The sequence below is a fragment of the Cyprinodon tularosa genome, unplaced genomic scaffold, assembly GCF_016077235.1.
Source record: "Cyprinodon tularosa strain WSP-4 unplaced genomic scaffold, ASM1607723v1 ctg680, whole genome shotgun sequence".
NCBI lineage: Eukaryota > Metazoa > Chordata > Actinopteri > Cyprinodontiformes > Cyprinodontidae > Cyprinodon > Cyprinodon tularosa.
Genome location: NW_024039430.1, coordinates 218,260 through 237,080, shown reverse-complemented (window position 1 = coordinate 237,080; position 18,821 = coordinate 218,260). Strand labels below are relative to the sequence as shown.

At 36.2% G+C, this 18,821-nt stretch overlaps 1 protein-coding gene across 1 annotated transcript; it reads right to left on the bottom strand.

Annotated features, from left to right (window-relative positions):
- Positions 1–4,680: 4,680 nt before the first annotated feature.
- slc2a11l (solute carrier family 2 member 11, like) lies at positions 4,681–12,257 on the bottom strand. Its single transcript, XM_038267688.1, has 12 exons — positions 12,209–12,257; positions 11,368–11,466; positions 11,084–11,244; positions 10,884–11,008; positions 10,662–10,791; positions 8,375–8,523; positions 8,066–8,253; positions 6,364–6,474; positions 6,034–6,135; positions 5,864–5,939; positions 5,641–5,768; positions 4,681–5,549 (listed from the first exon to the last, which is right to left on the bottom strand). The coding sequence occupies exons 1-12, from the start codon at positions 12,230–12,232 to the stop codon at positions 5,340–5,342; spliced, it is 1,503 nt and encodes a 500-aa protein (XP_038123616.1). The 5' UTR covers positions 12,233–12,257; the 3' UTR covers positions 4,681–5,339.
- Between the last annotated feature and the right edge of the window lie 6,564 nt (positions 12,258–18,821).

The following is an 18,821-nucleotide window of genomic DNA, read 5'->3' as shown; positions in this document are numbered from 1 at the left end:
TTAATTAGAATCGATGGAGATTACAAATTCCAGAAACTGGGTAAATAGTCAGAATTTTGTTTTACAATATTTCTCCATTTTCTTAAAAAAAAATTTAAACTGGCAAATAGAAAACTTTGAAGAATATTATTAAATACATGTAATTATGAGATATTTAGTGATATAAATCCTACATTTTATGTAACCGGTGTTCTGAAGAAACTAATTTTAAATGTGCATATTCTTAAAGAATATTATTTGTGATTTTAGAGCTATGATTGCTGTGATAAGCAGTCTAAGACATAGAGCTACCTAGGAAAGACTGCAAAGAAGTCAGATTTTTGTTTTTATCATAACTTTTTTCAATATCACGGTAATATCACCCAATATTGTAACAATATTTTATGTGCATATTGCCCTGCCCTAAGAAGCAGGGGTATCTTCTAACATCAACAACCAGATACTAGCTTCCTATTAAGTGCACGTACTTAAAGGCAATATAAAACATTATTTTTTTTAATGTTTTTTTTACACATCCCCCCTCAATGGTGCTGATCTGCACAACTGGCCACATGGCCCACATAATCGAATACCTTCGGTTGGATTAGATTGACCTATTAAAAGTGAACCTCTATATATTTCTCCATAAATTCTCATCAGTTTTCCTATCCCTACTAAAGAAAATCCCCAAAGGATGGTGTGGCAACCCCCATCTTTGACCATGCATTCAGTGTATTTAGTATTTAGTATGACTTCTAATGGATTTTTATCAAATATAGCTGTTTTAAGCACTCTTCTATGAGGACCGCACTTGTTGAGCTCATTTCTAATAGTTGTCAACAGATTCTCTTACCTGAGCTGATTATCTCTTTCAAGGATTGCAGTGATATTGTAACCTTTATATTTATGTGTTTTAAAGGAAAAGTCCGGTCAGCTAAGAATAATCAATGGCTCATTATCTATACGTAAAACTAACACATTTGCTGTGATTTAATGAATTTAGTGTTAATCAGTAAAAACATAAAAAAATAAATTTTCATCTAGATCACTGAGTCAGGGAGCGGCCATTTTTGCCCAAATACAGTAACACCTTACTCCTGACATCTTCAAGCAGTGAAGTCACGGTGCCATAAGCTGAAGGTCATTCTCCTCGCTTTACAAGCAAAATCAATGGAAACTACTAGACACAGAGGCGCACCTTGTCAACAGGCAAACCAAGCAACTGCTTGGAGCCCCGAGCCGCTGGGGGGCCCCCGAGAGCCAGCTACTGTACACCCGGTAGATACAGCAACAGGCGAGCATGAAGTGGCAACGCTATAGTGACTGAAGAGATGCACAACTGCATATAAAAATTCCGATTGGATGGAATGTTGATTGACATTGGCTTTGCCCAGTCAAAATCCAGCCTTGCCCAGCCCAGGTGGATGACTTCCCTTAATGAAAATGAACGTAGCCTAGCGAATGGGTGACGTTGTAGGCCTATCGTTCAGTAAATTGGAAAGCAATTATGTAACTAAGCTGAAGGAAAATGATTCATTTTCCATGTCTCAAGAGAGACTTTCAGGACTGGCGTTTATTTCTATAGAGTATAGCGTGCGAAGGTCTTTGGATCTGGAGGACTTAGGCCCCGTCCACACGAAGTCAAAACGAACACGAAACGCTAATATTTTCCAGAACGTTTGTCGTAAAGACGGAGACGTAAAATAAATGTGATCGACCACACGAATGCATGAAAACGCTGCAAAATGTATGCCAGGCCTGTAAGTGGCGCTGTGGTGCCAAAGCAAAAATTGGCAACGAAATGTTGGGCATGCGCACTTATATTTATACATGGTTGCCCTGCGGGTCCATTTTCGTGGTTCAGTCAAGTTCAGGTGCTGAACTATGTCGTCGATATTGCTCTGTTCTTCCTGGAGATATTCCAGAAGAAGAAGATTCTGTTGTAAGCAGGGTGAGTAGCATTAGCAGCAACCATTCAACACAGTACGGCGCCATTGTTGTTGCGATACTGTGTCGCGCATGCGTGTTTAGAGGCGACGCTATGACGCATGCGTGTAAAAAAAAAATGCGGTTAGAGCTTAAAGATGGAAACGCGAAAACGGCGTTTCAAAATCTTCGCACTCTGAAGGCTTAATAAAAAAACGATTGTTTACAGACCCCCGAAACGCCGGCTTCGAATGGATGAGAGGCTGGTTTGGTGAAAAATTTGTGCATTTAGGCCAGGGTTCGGCTTCGTGTGGACGGGGCCTCAGTGTCTGCATTTGCACAAGCCAAGGCCCGTAAGCAACAATTCTGGAAGCAGTATAGGACCCCAATAATTTCACTACACTTACTATACTTTATATTTTGCACAACGTTTATATTGGGTATTTAAAGTAATTTACTGTGTTTTTTTTATTTTATTATACATTTATTTTAATGTATTAGTTTATTCTTTACTTTTATTCTTTTATATTTTCCAAAATAACAAGGTTGTTCATGTTTAGAACATTTGGAATAAAAAAAGTTTTATTTAATACATTTTTCTTTGGTGTCAGATTATTTATAGCCTAACATAATGGTGATGAACACTCGTCAGTAGGGCCCCCTAGAATTTTTTGCTTGGGGCCCCCACAGACTCTAGAATCGCCTCTGACTAGACACATCTTGAATAAAAACAATAATTTAAGATTTTGAGAGGAGTTCACCATTGAAATTCGCGAGAGCTATAAATAAACTGACAATGCCCACGTGCATGGCAGTTGGATATTGTAATACATTTGGTAAAAGTGAAAAAAAATTTGTTATTTCACCTTTCCGATTCATGATCCTCCACAATCGTTGGATTGCCACATAATATATAGCCAAGAAGAATGCTTTCAAGATGACTTGGGACTTGAACAACAGCTGATACCACACTGTGACATCACAAACCAGTAGGTCACAATAGTATTGTTTTTTTTTTTGGTGTTTTATGGCACTAGTGGGTCGTTTTTTCGGACAGTAGGTCGACAGGAAAGGGGGAATGAGAGGCGGGAGAGACATGTAGCAAAGGACCGCACAGATCACATTTAAACACGGGTCGGCAGTGTCGAAGACACCGCTACTGCCACCAAAGTATGCCTGGCAGTAGTGTTCTTTGACACACATGGATGTCTCCAGTAAAGCACATTCAAATGAAATTACTCTTAATTAAAAATCTTTAATTTATTTAGCAGTATGTAATAATATATATATTTAAAGTACTTTCAGAAGTTTCAGTTCTGAATATGACCGGACTTCTCCTTTAAACTGAACTCTGAGAGTGTGGAGCAATGAAAATTGCTTTCTAGCCTAACCACACCTTAAACCTCTCTACAACTACAACCCTTATCTGCAGCTAATCTAGGTCTCCATGATGCTGTTTGTTCAGTAATTTTACTTAACAAACCTCTATAGCCTTGAAGTAAACAGCTAGGTAAAACACAGGGGGATTTTTTTTCACCTGCAGGCAGTTGCACTAGAAATGAGAATGGGTAAAGTGTGTTTTTTGTTTCTTGTAGAAAAAATAAAAGGAAAGTGTGCCTCACACCTTTTAACCATTTCAAAGGTATTTGAAATAGTCACTTTACATTTCAGTTATTTTATTACACATATACACCATGGTTTCATTATAAAGAGTACTATTTGTCCAAACATACCACTGAAGGCTCAATGGAAGGAAAAAGATCTTTATATGTAGAAAATAATTATTAATGTTCCAGCCGCTGTAAGTTTGTGGGGATATGTACCTTTATTTGCCTTCATCGTGTTAAGTTATACTTCAAGCACATATGTACCATTCTTTTCAAAGCACATGAGAAGAGATAAGGTTAGACACAGCTGCGAGAAAAGAGCCTTTTCTTTGTCCTAAAAATAGTCACAAAAGTTTAACTTATTGCTTTGCAGACCATTCAGATTCTTCCACACAAGCCTTGTTCATCCATGGTTCATGCATTGCACAATTGTGCACAGTCATGTTGAAGAAAAAACAGGGCATTTCCAAACTGTTTCCACAAAGTTCTAAATATGAAAGTGTCCACAATAAAACATTTGAGCAAAAAAACTGAACCCAGCTCTTAAAATACCGTCTCACGCCATACAATCCCATGTCTGCTCCATGTTTCACATTTGACAGCATCTAGTATTACAAGTGCTGTTCTTCTGACAACATATAAATCCATACTGGCCCAGTGGATTCCCAGACAAAGAGGCAGAATTTGTGACTCAGGAAAACATGGCTCCACCGATCGGGAGTCAGTGTCATGGTGATTTATACCACTGAATCTGGAGCTTTGCCAACCTGCTTTTGTGTTTAACCGCGTCCATGGCCGTAATGCCGGTGTTTAAACAAATATTCTTGATGTAGTTTATACAAACATATATTGTGCGCTTGTAAAATTGCCTGTGAATAAATAAAGAGATCTGGATTAAGTATTTTTGACAGATGAAACCAATGTTTAAATGTTTGGTCATTAAACACATCAACACATGCATTTCCTGCAAGCTATCAAGGATTGTGGTGAATATTAGGATTTTGGCTTATGTTACAGCCAGAGGACCTGGATATTTTTGCAGTCTTTGAATTAACCACATACTCTGCATTTTAGAGACTGTTTAGTAAATCATAGAGCAAAATAAAGACATCAGGTCAATGTGTTACAGTGGCAAATCTAAATCCAAGTTTGGAAGTCATGTTTTTTACTCAAAGTCTGCTTGTCACTGTTCCATTTTTTTTTCCTACTACACTGTGGAGCTTTTTATCTCTGTTACTTCTTCCTTGTGGTGTACTTTCAGCTAAGAAGGCTCATCTAGTCCTACCCATGTGTACTTTAATGGCGTGTCCCCCATTTCCTCTTGAGAACCTTTACTTTTTTTTTTTTTCAACATATTACCTGTATTTCTGTCCTAAAATCCACCAAACATGAAACGTGATTGAAACATGATGGGATCTTCCAGATAAGTTAATGCGTTCAGACCTCAGTGATGATTCCTCCAAAGGTGTGTCAAAATAAAATGTGTTTCCCATGGTATAGCAAAAAATAAATGATTATTTTATGTGGATTTAGAACCACAAAATTTGTCTCAGCTTCTATATATTGACAAGAATAAATTATGAATACTGTTTGATATTTACATTTAAACAATGCATTAATTTTTTAATCAAAGAACTTCGTCACACTATACACATATGCCGCTACATTTAAACTGGCCTTGCCTTGTTTTACCCTGAACATGTGGTCTGATTTTTATTGGCCTGAGAAATCTACAAATATCTGCTTATATTTAATCTCTATTACACTGAACTGTAAATCTAAAATTATTGCACTTGTGGTTGAGTTTTAAGCCAACCTCTTCCTGTATCATAATTTGGTCTGTTGAACTTTGATTTCACAGATCCCAGATGACTGTTTCTTCTCTGAGGCCTTGTCTTTACTGTGCATCCTGTCAAACTCAACAGATATCTCCAGCGCTGTTCGATTTTTGGTCTCTGGCATGTTGAACCTCACATGGATCCCACAGATGAGGCAGGCAGCCAAAAATATAAGGAAGCAAAAATTACCCAGATTCTCCTGGAAAACGTTTCATTAATCAGTTAATTAACAGTCAAAGTCATCTGGACCTCAGGTAAGAAGGTGTACAGTTTAATGAAGTGATACTCACCACTAAGATGGGGAAAAGTACCCCAAGGACAAACAGGCAGATCCAGTTAATAGTGCATCCGACTGTGTATCCGGCTGATTTAAATGACTGAGTTAAAATTTCCCCTGGAAGAGGCACTGTCGTTGCAGCTTAGGATCAAATAACAGAATAGGAGAAGATGTTACAGCAAGATTGTATTTCAGAGGAGTGCGAAATCTGCTTGAACATTGTAAAATACACATACCAGGTCCACTGGAAAAGAAGAAAATGAAGAGGAAAAAAAGAACCATACTGCAGTAAGGCATCCACCAGAAACTTTTCTGCAGAGAACAAGAAAAAAATCTTGTCATGTCACACAGATTAAATAAATAACAAAGAAATACGCATTAAATATCAAATGTTTTAGAAGCTCACCTGAAAATAAATAGTGACTGTAAGAACGCCCATAGTTGCAGCCATTCCCATGTAACCTCTGAACAGCAAGACCTTTTTGCTCATACTCTCAATTATCATGAACTGCAATTATAAAGGAGATTTAAGAGCTCCACGCAATACTCAGCTGTCACAGCAAGGAGTTCAGTGACCACATGGGGGCCCTGTTTACACACATGTAGATAGAATAGTTTCAAATGAAACGAATGAGTTTGATATTTTAAAGGAAAGCTGTTGGTTTTTAGATTTACCTTTACTAAGTTATTCCTTTTTTTAAAATTAATAGGCCAATATCAGTAAAAGTGAACTTACACACACTATAGAGGTGGAAACTTCACACAAGCCTGTTCCCAATGCAGCATATGCCAACTTGTTTTCTTTGATTCCTGCAGTTCGAAATACATCAAAAGAGTAAAAGTACACCTAAAAAATAAACAAAACAAAAACACACACATATTTTAAACCCCTACAATTGATTTAGAATATATTTTTCTTGACAGGGCCCAGAATTGGCCAATTTTAGACTTGACCAGCAAATCATTGATCATCTAGTCAGTGATATTTTATAGATAGTCAGTAGTTGTTGCGGAAGTCGTTGCTAAAGGAAGATGTATTAGTAAGACGTTTTATAAAAAGTTTAACAAAGTCATAGGATTGGAATTAGGAGGGTTCAAGACAGTTGATCTGTTTTACCTTTTATAAAACTCCAATTATGTCTGTCATGGATGATACTGGATTTCGAAATGAGAGAGATATTTTATGGTAAAATAAGAAAATAGATGAGAAAAAAAATATGATCACAAGGGCAAAAGACAGTCTTGAATATTACATCTAATTTAGTATACGGTAAGTCTTGAAATAATATTGAAATGCTGTTTAACGTTTAACCATCTATGAAATTTTTATTTCAAAGAAAATAATAAAAAAGCAACTTTGGAGATTGTCAGGATCTACCGATGACTCTGCAACCAATAGATGAACAGCAGCAAGGTCATCTCATAGCTTCCTCCCATCATAACATTATATGTGAAGTCATTAAAATCAATAATTTCTGTGTTAAATAGCAAATTCTGTTCGATGCAAATGTTGTAAATTTAACACTCTTAAATGCAACCAGACGCAAAACAAGCTAATCTGGCCCTGGAAGAAGAATGCAGGCAAGAGAAGGTGAGAGTGGGAAGCATAACTTCACAACTGCACAACTTCCAGATGTTTTATTTTTTTATCATAATTCAAGTTATGTTTTCTTCCCAGTCAGATTAATTCCAATTCTCACAAATACTGCTTCAACTAAAACAGTAAAAACACTTGGCAGAGAAGTCAAAACTAATATAGATGTGTAATGCCAACTACATTTTTAAACACACTGAGGGATGCCACTTTTGGCTCAAATGTAAATAATTTATGACCATTTGTCAAAGGCTCCCTTGCATTTAGAATAAATGATTAAACAGCCTAAAACATAACCATATATGTCAAACTTTGCCTCTGAAATATTAGGAAGGACATCGCTGTAATTTACTACAAAAGATTTTGTTGTAAAAATAAAAAACTCCTGAGAGATGCTGTCAGGAATGCAAAAGAAAAAAATATAGCAATGACTTTGTAAGCCGTAATCCTTCTTGTAAGAGAGTGAATTTAATATGCAAAAGTTTCTTTTATATTTACTTATAGTTAAATTTGCCAAATTAACTGATGCTATTTCTCCTTTTTACTGATTTAGAAACAAAAACTTTAAATTGAGATTGTTACTGTAAATAAGGCAGCTTAATTTTACTATATATTCTTTATTTTTAAGAAGGCCCAAATGATACTTTTTACACAAAGTAGATCCTTTTTATTTATGTTTATTTACAAAACGAAAAGTTTGGCAAAATTTGTGATTAGTGAAGTCAGTGAAGTAAACAACTTTATGCTTTAAAAGAAGAACAAATATAAAAACGACTCATTGCATAGAAAGCAAATCACTATAGGCTGAGTCACAGCTAATTGTATCAAACAGAGTTTAACTCACAGCACTGATGCCATTTAGCTGCAGTGCAGCGAAAGCAATAACAATGGTGAGGAGCTGCCAGCGAACTCTTCGGTTCTGAATTAGCTCCAACACGGAGCAGTTTCCTATACCCTGGATTGCTGCTTTCTCCTCCAGCATCTCCTCGACTTCCTTGGTATAGTCTTTTTTACCCCATAGTTTCCTAAAAGCTATGCAGGAATAAAAAAAATAATTGCCTTTATATCCAACTGATGTTAAATACTAACACAGTCAATCTAAAATTGTATTCTTTGTCAGATTATTTAAGGAAAAGATCATGGCATATCAAACCCTTTTCAGCAGCCTGCAGGTTTCCTCTCTCCAGTAAAAGGAACCTTGGAGACTCTGGTAGGAGAGGCAGGGTGCAGAGCTGGAGGAATGCAGTGAAACCATTGAAACTAAGCAGCCACGGCCAATTCTTCTCTGAGCCAAGCAACTCTCTGTATAAGGGGAAAACTGACTTTGAGATGATGCAAGAGTCCAGCTACTGTATACACACTAGCTTTGCTTAAAATGCAAACTCCTGAAAATCGTTAACAAGCCACTGGAATGCATTCTTTTAATCAGTTATAATGAATCAGTTAGGAGGACTGGGGTAGAATTTTCAGAAGTTGATTTACTTAACATTTTAAACTAATGTGGAAAGTATGTTAGTCATCAAAATTAAAAGGTTTGTAAAAACCTTAGCATAGAGTTGTAAATAAATATACATTTATCATATATAGTCATGAAAAAAAGGCACCACAGATTCTAATATGTTGGAATATATTAAACAAAAGTGAAGCCAAAACGGAAGAGTTTGTTAAAAATAGCTTCAGTCACAAAACACAAGATAGAGCCAGTGTGTAAAAAGGATGATAAACAGGGTGACACTATGAAATATAAAGATGATGAAAATGTGGCTCAATGTATCTTTTGTTAATAACTGCATAGAATTTAAAAAACAGCATAAAAATACTGATTCAAGAAATATAAACGTTTTTGTAGTCATAGGTCATATATAACATTTTCTATAGATGTGATATTCAAGAAAATGCACATGTACATGCCTGCATTGTGAAGGATGCTAACCTCTGCTTTTTGCTGTGTATTGATGTGAATTCAGCATGTTGAATGTAAACACAAATTTAGATGAATTCTTTATCTGTAATGCCTCTGAGATAAATTTGTGATTCACTCAATCTTCTAAAGATTATGTCACAAAGAAAACAGTGTTTTTCTGACTTAGCCATAAATAAATTCATTGACTTTTTAATGATAAATTATACATATTCATATTCTAAGATCTGACATCACAACAACTATCAACTCAGTCAGAGTTTCAATGTGACAACATTGCATTAAACACTGACAATAATAAAGTTTAGCCTAAATAATCACACAACAAGTATTTAAAATACTTCCACGCTCTCTATGCATTATCAACTGGTAGTATTTATAAGTCTTAAGTAGTATTTTGTCTGTGGTCTTTTAGCCAGCAGTCAGTGGTCATCCAAGGAGAAGGAGAATCACACGTCTTTCTAAAGCGTTACCTTCCCAGGTGACAAGAAAGGGTCATTCTGGTTCTGCAAAAAAATTTGCCTCACCTACAGAGATGGGACGTAACGAAGTACAAATACTTCGTTACTGTACTCAAGTAGATTTTTCTGATATTTTTACTTTACTACTTATTTTTATGGCGACTTTTTACTTCTACTCCTTATATTTTTACACAAATATCTGTACTTTCTACTCCTTACATTCTAAAAAAATTGGCTTGTTACTTTAGTTTTGAATCATTTCAATGGAGTTACCGTTATTATTTTTCACGTCATCAATACCAAATTGAATCTAATTGGATGGGAATCTAAGTTGCATTTGACGCACCACTACAAGATGAATCGACAGATTCGGCGGTATTCATTTGCGGCAAATCATTGCAGCTTGGTGGCGGTGGCGTTAGCATAGTAGTATGGACGACGAGATGATTGAAAATTAACACAACAGAGATCTAGTCCTATTAGCAGACATCCATTTAAAATGTAGGCAACGGCATGAAAAAAGTGGTTTCTACTTTTACTTTTATACTTTAAGTAAATTTACAAGCCTGTACTTTGTTACTTTTACTTGAGTAAAGAAGTTTAATCAGTACTTCCACTTTTACCAGAGTATTTTTTAACACAAGTATCTGTACTTTTACTCAAGTACGGAAAGTGAGTACTTTTGCCATCTCTGCTCACCTATCACTTCACCCTTATAAACTTTTACTTTAAAAATTCCCTGCAAGGTGAATACCTGCATTATTTGTTTTTTCACAAACACACAAGAATTTATCTTGTACAGTCCCAGCTTAAACTGTTCAAGACCTGAAAATGTGTTAGCCAATCATGTTGCAGTACTGTGATATAATGCACAGGAGGATGTATGCATAGCTGCTGCTATTACGTCTGGTTTGTCAGAATTAACAGTTTCCTCTTTGAAAGAGGAACAGCACAATAACATACTTTATTGGACTTTCTCATGGCCTCTGCTGCTATTTCATTCATAACCATGATTGGCTATACTCAAATCTTAATCAGTAGAAGTTATGACAACTCACCTGATTCCTAGCAACTGACCACAAAACTTTCCGAAGGATAAGAAGGTTGCAATGGTGACACCAACCATTCCTTTCAGCTTTTTTGGTGCAGATTCAGTGAGATACATGGTTTGAGCTGAAAGACCGACCCCTGTACACAAAAACAAATAGTAAGACATGATTACTATTTACAGGCACACTACAGCTAGTGGTGAACAAAAGCCGAATTCTAAGTTGGATTACCTGAATTGATCCCATAGAGAAATCTCCCCACGATTATCATCTCGAAAGAAATGGCTGTTCGACTCAAAAGCATCAATATGGCTCCAAATATAGCCAAAAAATTATTTAACAGAAGACAACGTTTTCTGAGGGAAAACAAATGCCAGTGATCTCTGCACCATCAACAACGCAAAATAACCACACTGTAACTGTATACCGACCTGCCAAATCTGGAGGTGAGTGGACCGGCCATCAGTGATCCAATTAATCCCCCAATGCAGAATATGGACACTGTGAAAGACCAGATGAGCGAGACCTCCCACTCCTCCAAGATCCGGTCATATCTGTGCAAACAACTTTCATTCACCATCTCCTTTATAAACTACAATAAGGAAACACACAGGTATTCATCGGTTAAATGCATAGAAAATTTACCTTTTAATATTGTTTTAAATTTCACATATAAAAAACATATCGATACACTCTTTTAAACCATCTCACTTACAGCAGAGGGGGATGTCATCACAGAAACACTGAATCCATATTGAAAGGTCCCCCCGATGCTGCAGATGAAAATGGCAGCAATGAGGACGGGAGAGTCTAGCTGCAAATACACACACACACAAAAATATTAAGCAAAACTGAACTGTTTTGATCAAAATGTAATGTTCAAAAATAGTTGTTTCAGCATTAAGAGGGAAAAGACAATCAGTGAGGAAAAAAACATGACCGTCTCCTGATGCGAGGGAAATCACAATGACTATAGGTTGTTAGATAAAATAAAAAAACTTTTATGAAGTGAAATTCCCATAAGAAATGTAAGAACAAAAGATTGGTTGAGAGCAAACAATAAAATAAATGAATTTGGATCTTTTCAGTTCCTCTTTTTCTACAGCCTTAATTTACTATATTTTGTACACCAACAATGTCACTTAGTTCTTATGCAACACCAACCCTTCAGTGCAAAGTGTAAGTAAAAAAAACTGTCTGAAACCATGCTATACCTTACCAAATGTATGTATAAAGCACTTTAAACACCCAACAAAAATAAGGTGCGATACACAATCATAAGATACAAATAGTCAATCATAAAAAATAGATAAAGTGGTATATATATAAGTATTAATGAAATAACAAGCAGTAATAATATAAGAAAAACAGTAGACAAAAGTCAAGGTAAAGAAATGGGTATTATGAAGAGATTTAAAATCAAAAAGTGAAGAGTCATTCCACTTTTAGGAGCTGTGACAGAAAAAGCAGGGTCCCCTTTGAGCTAACGTTTTTTTTTTTTTTGGTACCCTCAGTAACAACTGCAAAAGAAAAATGTTTTTTTAGAAATAACTTACGAGGAGCGTCAAATGTTGTGGCATGGTTGGAGTCTGTTGTGTGTCTTCTCGTTTCACTTGCTTTCTTTGAGTTTGTGTTGTAACTAGGTGCTGAAATTATTAACTTTTGTTTTGGGACAAAATGACATGACATTCATTTCTTCAGCCGGTCTACACTTGTGAGGAAAAAAAGAAACCACTCTGAGCAATTTCTCTGTCTTAAAATGTAGAAAACTCCTCTCAATTCAGAACCAACAACAAAGGAAAAAATGGTTCAGGATCAGCCACGAACGCAGCGCACCCCAGGCCCATCAGGCTCACCTCAAAGATTCTCCATCTTTGAGGTGGGAAACCACAGTAAGCTACAAAATACATTTTAAAATGAGAAATTTATATATATATATATATATATATATATTTATATTGTCATTTCACTGTCTGTGTACTGCTCCAGGCTGATCCGCACTCCCTATTGGAGCAGCACTTTAGAGAGAGAGAGATTAAGGAATGGAGGAGGGAAAGAGATGAGGTGGAGTGTTGGAAAAACAGTGTAGACAGACGTATGATGTGAGGAGCGCATTTCAGAGCACATTTTTATGTTTGTTAGAAATATCATTCAGTAATGTTCTGACAAATAAACATTTGATCATTCATTAGCAATCAGATTTTCATTCTAGTTTTCTCTACTTCAGGGTAAAGATTGTTCAGGAGGTAAACAAACAGCATTTTGTACGATCATGGGGGGCTACTGTAACTCTAAATTTATTAAACATAAACACTAAAAAAGTGCGTTTATAAATGTTCGGTTTCCATTTGTAGGTTTTACTGTCCTTTCATCAATACCAGGGGTCCGTCTCTGCTAAAAAGCCAAAAGTTTGACCCAGTTAAGCCCTGATTTAATCCCATAACATTTAAATTCATCAAACAGATCCGTTTAACCTGTGATGTTAATTGAACCCAAATCTTAAATATTACATATCTAGTGTTTTTTATCATTCCCTCTTATTTGTTTAAAGAATTAAAGTAACTTCTAACTCCATTGACTTTTATCATTTAACCAACCCTGTTATAGTCAACCTTTTTACTCACTACACCATCATACATTTATGTTTTAAACAACAGATATTTGACTAATATTTGTTGAGGATAAATAGAAAACATGAAATCATTACCTTGAAGTGTATTTTCAGCTGGCACAAAATGTAGCCACGTTCTACAAAACATTATAACTTAGAACCAGATCAAATAAACCTGTAAGATCTTTTACACTAGAAAGAAATTATAAAAATGCAACTGGGAGAATTTGTTTAAGTATCTCTAAGAGCTGTACAGGTGCTAAAAAAGACAAAAGATTTTTTGGGGGCATAGTTTCTTGCAGCCTGAGAACCTAAAGCACACCGAACTTGGAAAATAACCCCTCAAAAAGCACTTGAGATATTTAAAAAGCAATCTCCTTACATCTGTAAAGCCGCAGCTGTGGGGTTAGTCTTTCAGAGGCTCTGCCTGAGTGAAACAACTTATTCAGGTCTGGGCAGGAAACATCATTTGTTATGGAAAGCTCTGTGTTTACACCTTGAAGCTTTCTTTCTCTGGTTGTTTTCCTGAGAAGGGATAACTCTTTAAGTAACCCTTCATAATGTATATGTATTAAATAACCATGAGACATGACATGGGATTTGGACAGAAATTGTAATCTTACTCAGACAGAGAATTTGCTTAGAGTTACAGAAGGCAATTCTTACCAACCGGGCCAAAATACCAACTAAACCAAAATCACAGTTTAAGAAGCATTTTATACAACTCCAGTATGCCACATCATGACATCATAGACGTTTGTAGATGAGGAGACTTCCATGGCTCCAGCCTTATCAAAATATTACTCCATGTTTTTAGATCAAGGACACTGCTCTCCTTCCATTCCCAATCTACTGAAGATGACCTTTCATCCTGACAGAGGAACTGTCCTAATAAGATAAACTACTTGGAAAAACATTAGTTTCACATACTAATTATGATTAACCGCATGTCCTGCTCAAATTCACAAGCTATACCCAAACCTTATTCCTGGAAGACAGTTGAGCATAAAGGAGGCTAAAAGATCTTTAAAACAATATTTTTTGCAGTGATCTGAAGAAAAAGCAGAACAGAAACAAAGTCACTGACATCTTTCAGCCTTGAAAGGGTTACTAAGGCCTCTGACTCAGCCAAATTAGAGCAAGGCATTATCTACAGGGATTATTTCAGGAGTAAATCAACCACTTATCCAGAAAATCACAAAAGAACCAAAAACAACATTTTGAACACTACATGCTACACTTGCCTCTATTAGGGTCAGTGTTCATAATTCAACATTATGAAAGGACATCATTGTTTTTACTAAGATTCGGATTTCTCTGATATGAATGGCTGTTTCCTCAATGCTCCAATTATCATGCATGACACAAATGCATAAATAAATGTAATCTGTGAAAAGCAGAGCACAATGATACTGGTATCTCTGTGTTTGTGCTCACAGATTCCCAGAGGAGATTGTTAATCATTATTCCAAGACTCTCTTTAAGAGAAATAGTTATTTATTGTAAGCATGAATCCTACAATTTTTGAAACAGAGATATGAAGTTATTTGTAGAGTCATAGACTTTCTTTGACTTATTTTATGACTGATACGTTTAAATCCAGTTTAATCTGAAAGGTGTGTTACCTATTTCTAGGTGTAATGTAAAATCATGTTAAGGAATAAGGTTTTAAAAATTCTAGTCACATAAGATTTAGGATGAGTTTTTATTTAATGAGGACAGAGATATCCTAAGGTGTTGCTTTGAGTTGCTAAGAGGATTCTGTGTTTGGGCCAAAAATAGGCCAAGTAAAAACTAACTTTACAATTTGCCATTAAGAGAGACACAGTGTTCAGCAGTGCTGCTGGCTGTAGTAAATTGGAGCTTCTCAAGTTTCCCTGTGGCGAGAAAAGAAAGTATATTTTTTAGAGCTTGAAGATTAAGGATAGTAACCTCGGGGTCTTTGCCGATCCCAGTTTAGTGTTAGTCCCAGTTTAATACCCTTTTCTGATTCTGATCACAGTCACACAGATTAAAAAAAAAAAGAACCCTCTTGGCAAGGCCCAGTTTTTCTTTCCAGATGTCACACTTTCACACACGTAAAATAAGAACCAATAAATAAAAGGACAAAACAACACTTGAAGTTACTTTTGATTCCACATTTAGGACAAGAAATACGGAATAATTTCTAGTTCCTCAGGTTGGACAGTAATGAGATTTAGCCGGCAGTCAATATCTAACCTTATAAACTCAGTTCATTAAGTCTACATCTTATTTTTAGGAATAAAGAGTGATTAATATGATCCAGATTAACTCTCACCCATGAAACTGTGCACCGCCAGTGCCCATCAATTCACTACAAGCATCTAATTAGGCACAGATTAGGCATTATTTTAGAGTCAGATGGAGGAATTAAACACCTGAAAGGGATAATAAAGATTGTCATATATTTGTTTTTTTAATTACATTAATCCCCTTTTGTACTTCCCTTTCCATTTGGAGAAAATTGTCTAAAAGATTTAATTAAAACTATCTTTGAAAGTGCTTACTCTGCTTAATTAGGTTCAAAGCTACAACTTGTTGTGAGTGCTTGATAACTGTGTTTAAAGTCAGTTCCCGTCCATTATTGGACCAAATATGATTAACTTTAACCATCATGTTGATAACACATTTGCATTCATAAAAATACACCTACAGTAGCTCTTTTAGATGGCAAATTATTTCAACACGTCAACATAATGTGATATTTATGCGGTGCAAAGCAACTACAAAGATAATTTATGTTTAAAAAGGGGGAAAAAAAATATTTTCTAAAATGTTGTTTCAGAAGTCTTGGAACCCTTACACAGTATTTCACCCTACTTTGGCAAACTGTCCATTGATTGAATTTCAGCACTTTATCTTCTTTGGTAGGAGTCTATCAGCGTCCATCATCTTTACTTCATGGAATCTAGGTGGAAGCTCAACTGTAGAAACTAATTGCTCTCCTAAATCCACCTGCGACACAGCCAATCAGCTTTGAACCACACCTCCACGAAAACCAATCGGCATCCAAAGTTCATCTTAAAAGGCCTCCGATCCACTTGTGTGTTCCTTTGCGCAGGGGGTGACATCATTCAGATGACACCGTTTCAACCCACTTCCAGTCCCTCCTACACCATCATAGCTAAAGCTTCATCAGAGAGTCATTCCTTCCGGACTCTTACTGCGTTCCCTGTCTCATCTCAACCGGTCCGGCAGAAGACCGCCATGTTGAGCCTGGTTCTGCCAGAGGTTTCTTCCCATTAGTGAGTTTTTCCTCTCCACTGTCGCTTCATGCTTGCTAATCATGGACAGGTTCTCTCAACCTGTGTTATCCAACTGGACTTCCATCTTCCAAGTCCCTGAGCGAAGCTCTAGTATCAGCACAAGCAATCCACTGGATCTCCCCATAAAGCTCAGCAGACCGTCTCGCTAACCAGCAGTCTATAGACTGACCAACTTCATCTATCTCCACTCCACTCCACCACCAGTTTAAGGCCTGGGGGGAAACTGCCCTATTCTTTGCTCCTGTTCATGCATATTTATCAGAATTAAGTGCTATGTTTCCTGCCGAGGTCTGAGCGCCAAAGACAAAGTAATTGTATCAATACATTTCTCCTAATTGTCCTTTCTCTGTGAGTTTTTCAAATTGAAATAGTCTTTGCTCACCTTCAAAAACTTTTCTGAATCTCTTAAATATTGCAAACATCTTTCTTTCACAACCCCCTTGAGGGCATGCCATATATATTATTTTCAATTTAGATCTAGAGTGCCAAATCTAAAATAGTTTTTAATAACATATTCTTTTGTGGATTTGGATGCATGCAGGCTTTATTTGGAAAACATAAAATATGTCTTCAGCTTTCTTGCAACCACCTGACAATCTGGGGTAAGATGGTCTGGTATGTACAATCAGAACAGCGAGGAAAAAGTTAATAATTGCTCAAAATGTGCTAAACAGAATAGAGATTAATGTAGTCAACAACATAATCCAAGTGAATGTCTACAGTCTCTACATGGTCATTCAAGAGGGGTGTGTCCTGCAAAGTCAGTGACTCAATGCAGTCAGCTGGTTTTCCTGTGAAAATGTTAAACAATCCGGCTGCATGATCTGACTGCTGTCTCTAAAGAGGAATTAGAACCACAAAAAAAAAAAATCATCCATGCACCACACACAGGGTGGTAGAGGCATTAAAATTAAGTAAATAAATGTGACAAAAAAAAAAAAAAGATTAAGTTTGGATCAATGTTTTAAAATTACTAGAATTCTACTCTTCCAAAAGACTTTTCATTACATAATCATTCTTATACATTGTTTTTACTCATTAAATTGACCAACTGGGAATGTCTTTAAAAGCTATATGAGTGCCCCCAAGTGGTTAGAGAATTATTGCTTTCACAGTCTGCATTACAGCGATTAAACCTAGTCTGGTGATGTCTTCATATGCCCCCGTGTTCCCCTGGATCATTAAAACAAAACAGATGCATGCCACGGAGTGACAGGAATATGAGAATGAGCTTTTTGGCACCAAGCATGCCAGGTAAAGCTGACATTAGACAAAAGACAAATAAATAAAAATCTCATTCCTTCTGTAATGTATGATGAATGAGTTGTGATGGGGAGAGACTTCTTTCTTCTTTTTCTTTCAAAAACTTTATGAGTTCAGAGGACAAGTAGTGGAAGCTTCTTTGAAATACTTAATTGCTCTCTCTGTATGCTCCAAACTTAAGCTATGTTAAAAAAGACAACTTAATAATGTCCACTGTAATTAGCTGCAGGAGGAATGTCTATGACCATGTGACCTGTTACAAAAAAATATCAAACTTTAGATTCTACAGTTTACTTGCACCATGGGTGTTTCCTGGACCTGGGAACATTGAGGAATGAGCCCACACCCTAGTAGGAGCATCTCAGGAAGTTTAACTGGTAAAAAGGGCGTTTTATTGAAGCCTTATTTAGCATTCTGGCTCCTTGTTTGAAGCCAAATACAGCAATGTCTACAGTCCTCTGTATAAACTTGTAGTTTGTGAAAAACCTTGGGAAATAAATTATTTTTATTTATTTGTCATCATGGGTGAAGCTTAAAAAATAAACACTTAAATTACCCTATATTTGATTCCAGCCTCTAGCTTCTCCATTTTGATTTTCAAGAATAAAAAGTAATAAGATCATGACACATCATGAGAGTGAATACATGTCAGATCATTTATGCATAAATACCAAAACTTGATTGAGGCTAACCTCCTTCATCCTTTCTGTCTTTGTTCTTGATTGTTTAATTTAGATCCACTCGCTCCATTCTAGAATCCAAGTCAGTAGTGAAAACCAATAATTGATGCCATAATTAGTCATTTTATTTTTGTAAGAATCTGTTTTGTCAAAACATCAGCTTAAAATAGGTGGTAAAGCTCAAGATCACAAAGTATCTGAAACATTTCATAACTGAAGTAAAAGCAACTCTGGAAGCTTTTACTCTTTCCTCATTACAGCAATGCTGCAAAATAGTTGCTTCTTGCATAAAATTTTGAACAAAAAATGTTAATGTGATGCTAAATGA

Coding starts and splice junctions, on each gene's coding strand:
- slc2a11l (XM_038267688.1), bottom strand. CDS start 12,232: ATGCCACAACATTTGACGCTCCTC. Junction 10,792..10,883: donor TCTCTATGGGATCAATTCAG/GTAATCCAACTT, acceptor TTTTGTGTACAG/GGGTCGGTCTTTCAGCTCAA. Junction 6,136..6,363: donor TTTCCACCTCTATAGTGTGT/GTAAGTTCACTT, acceptor TTATAATTGCAG/TTCATGATAATTGAGAGTAT.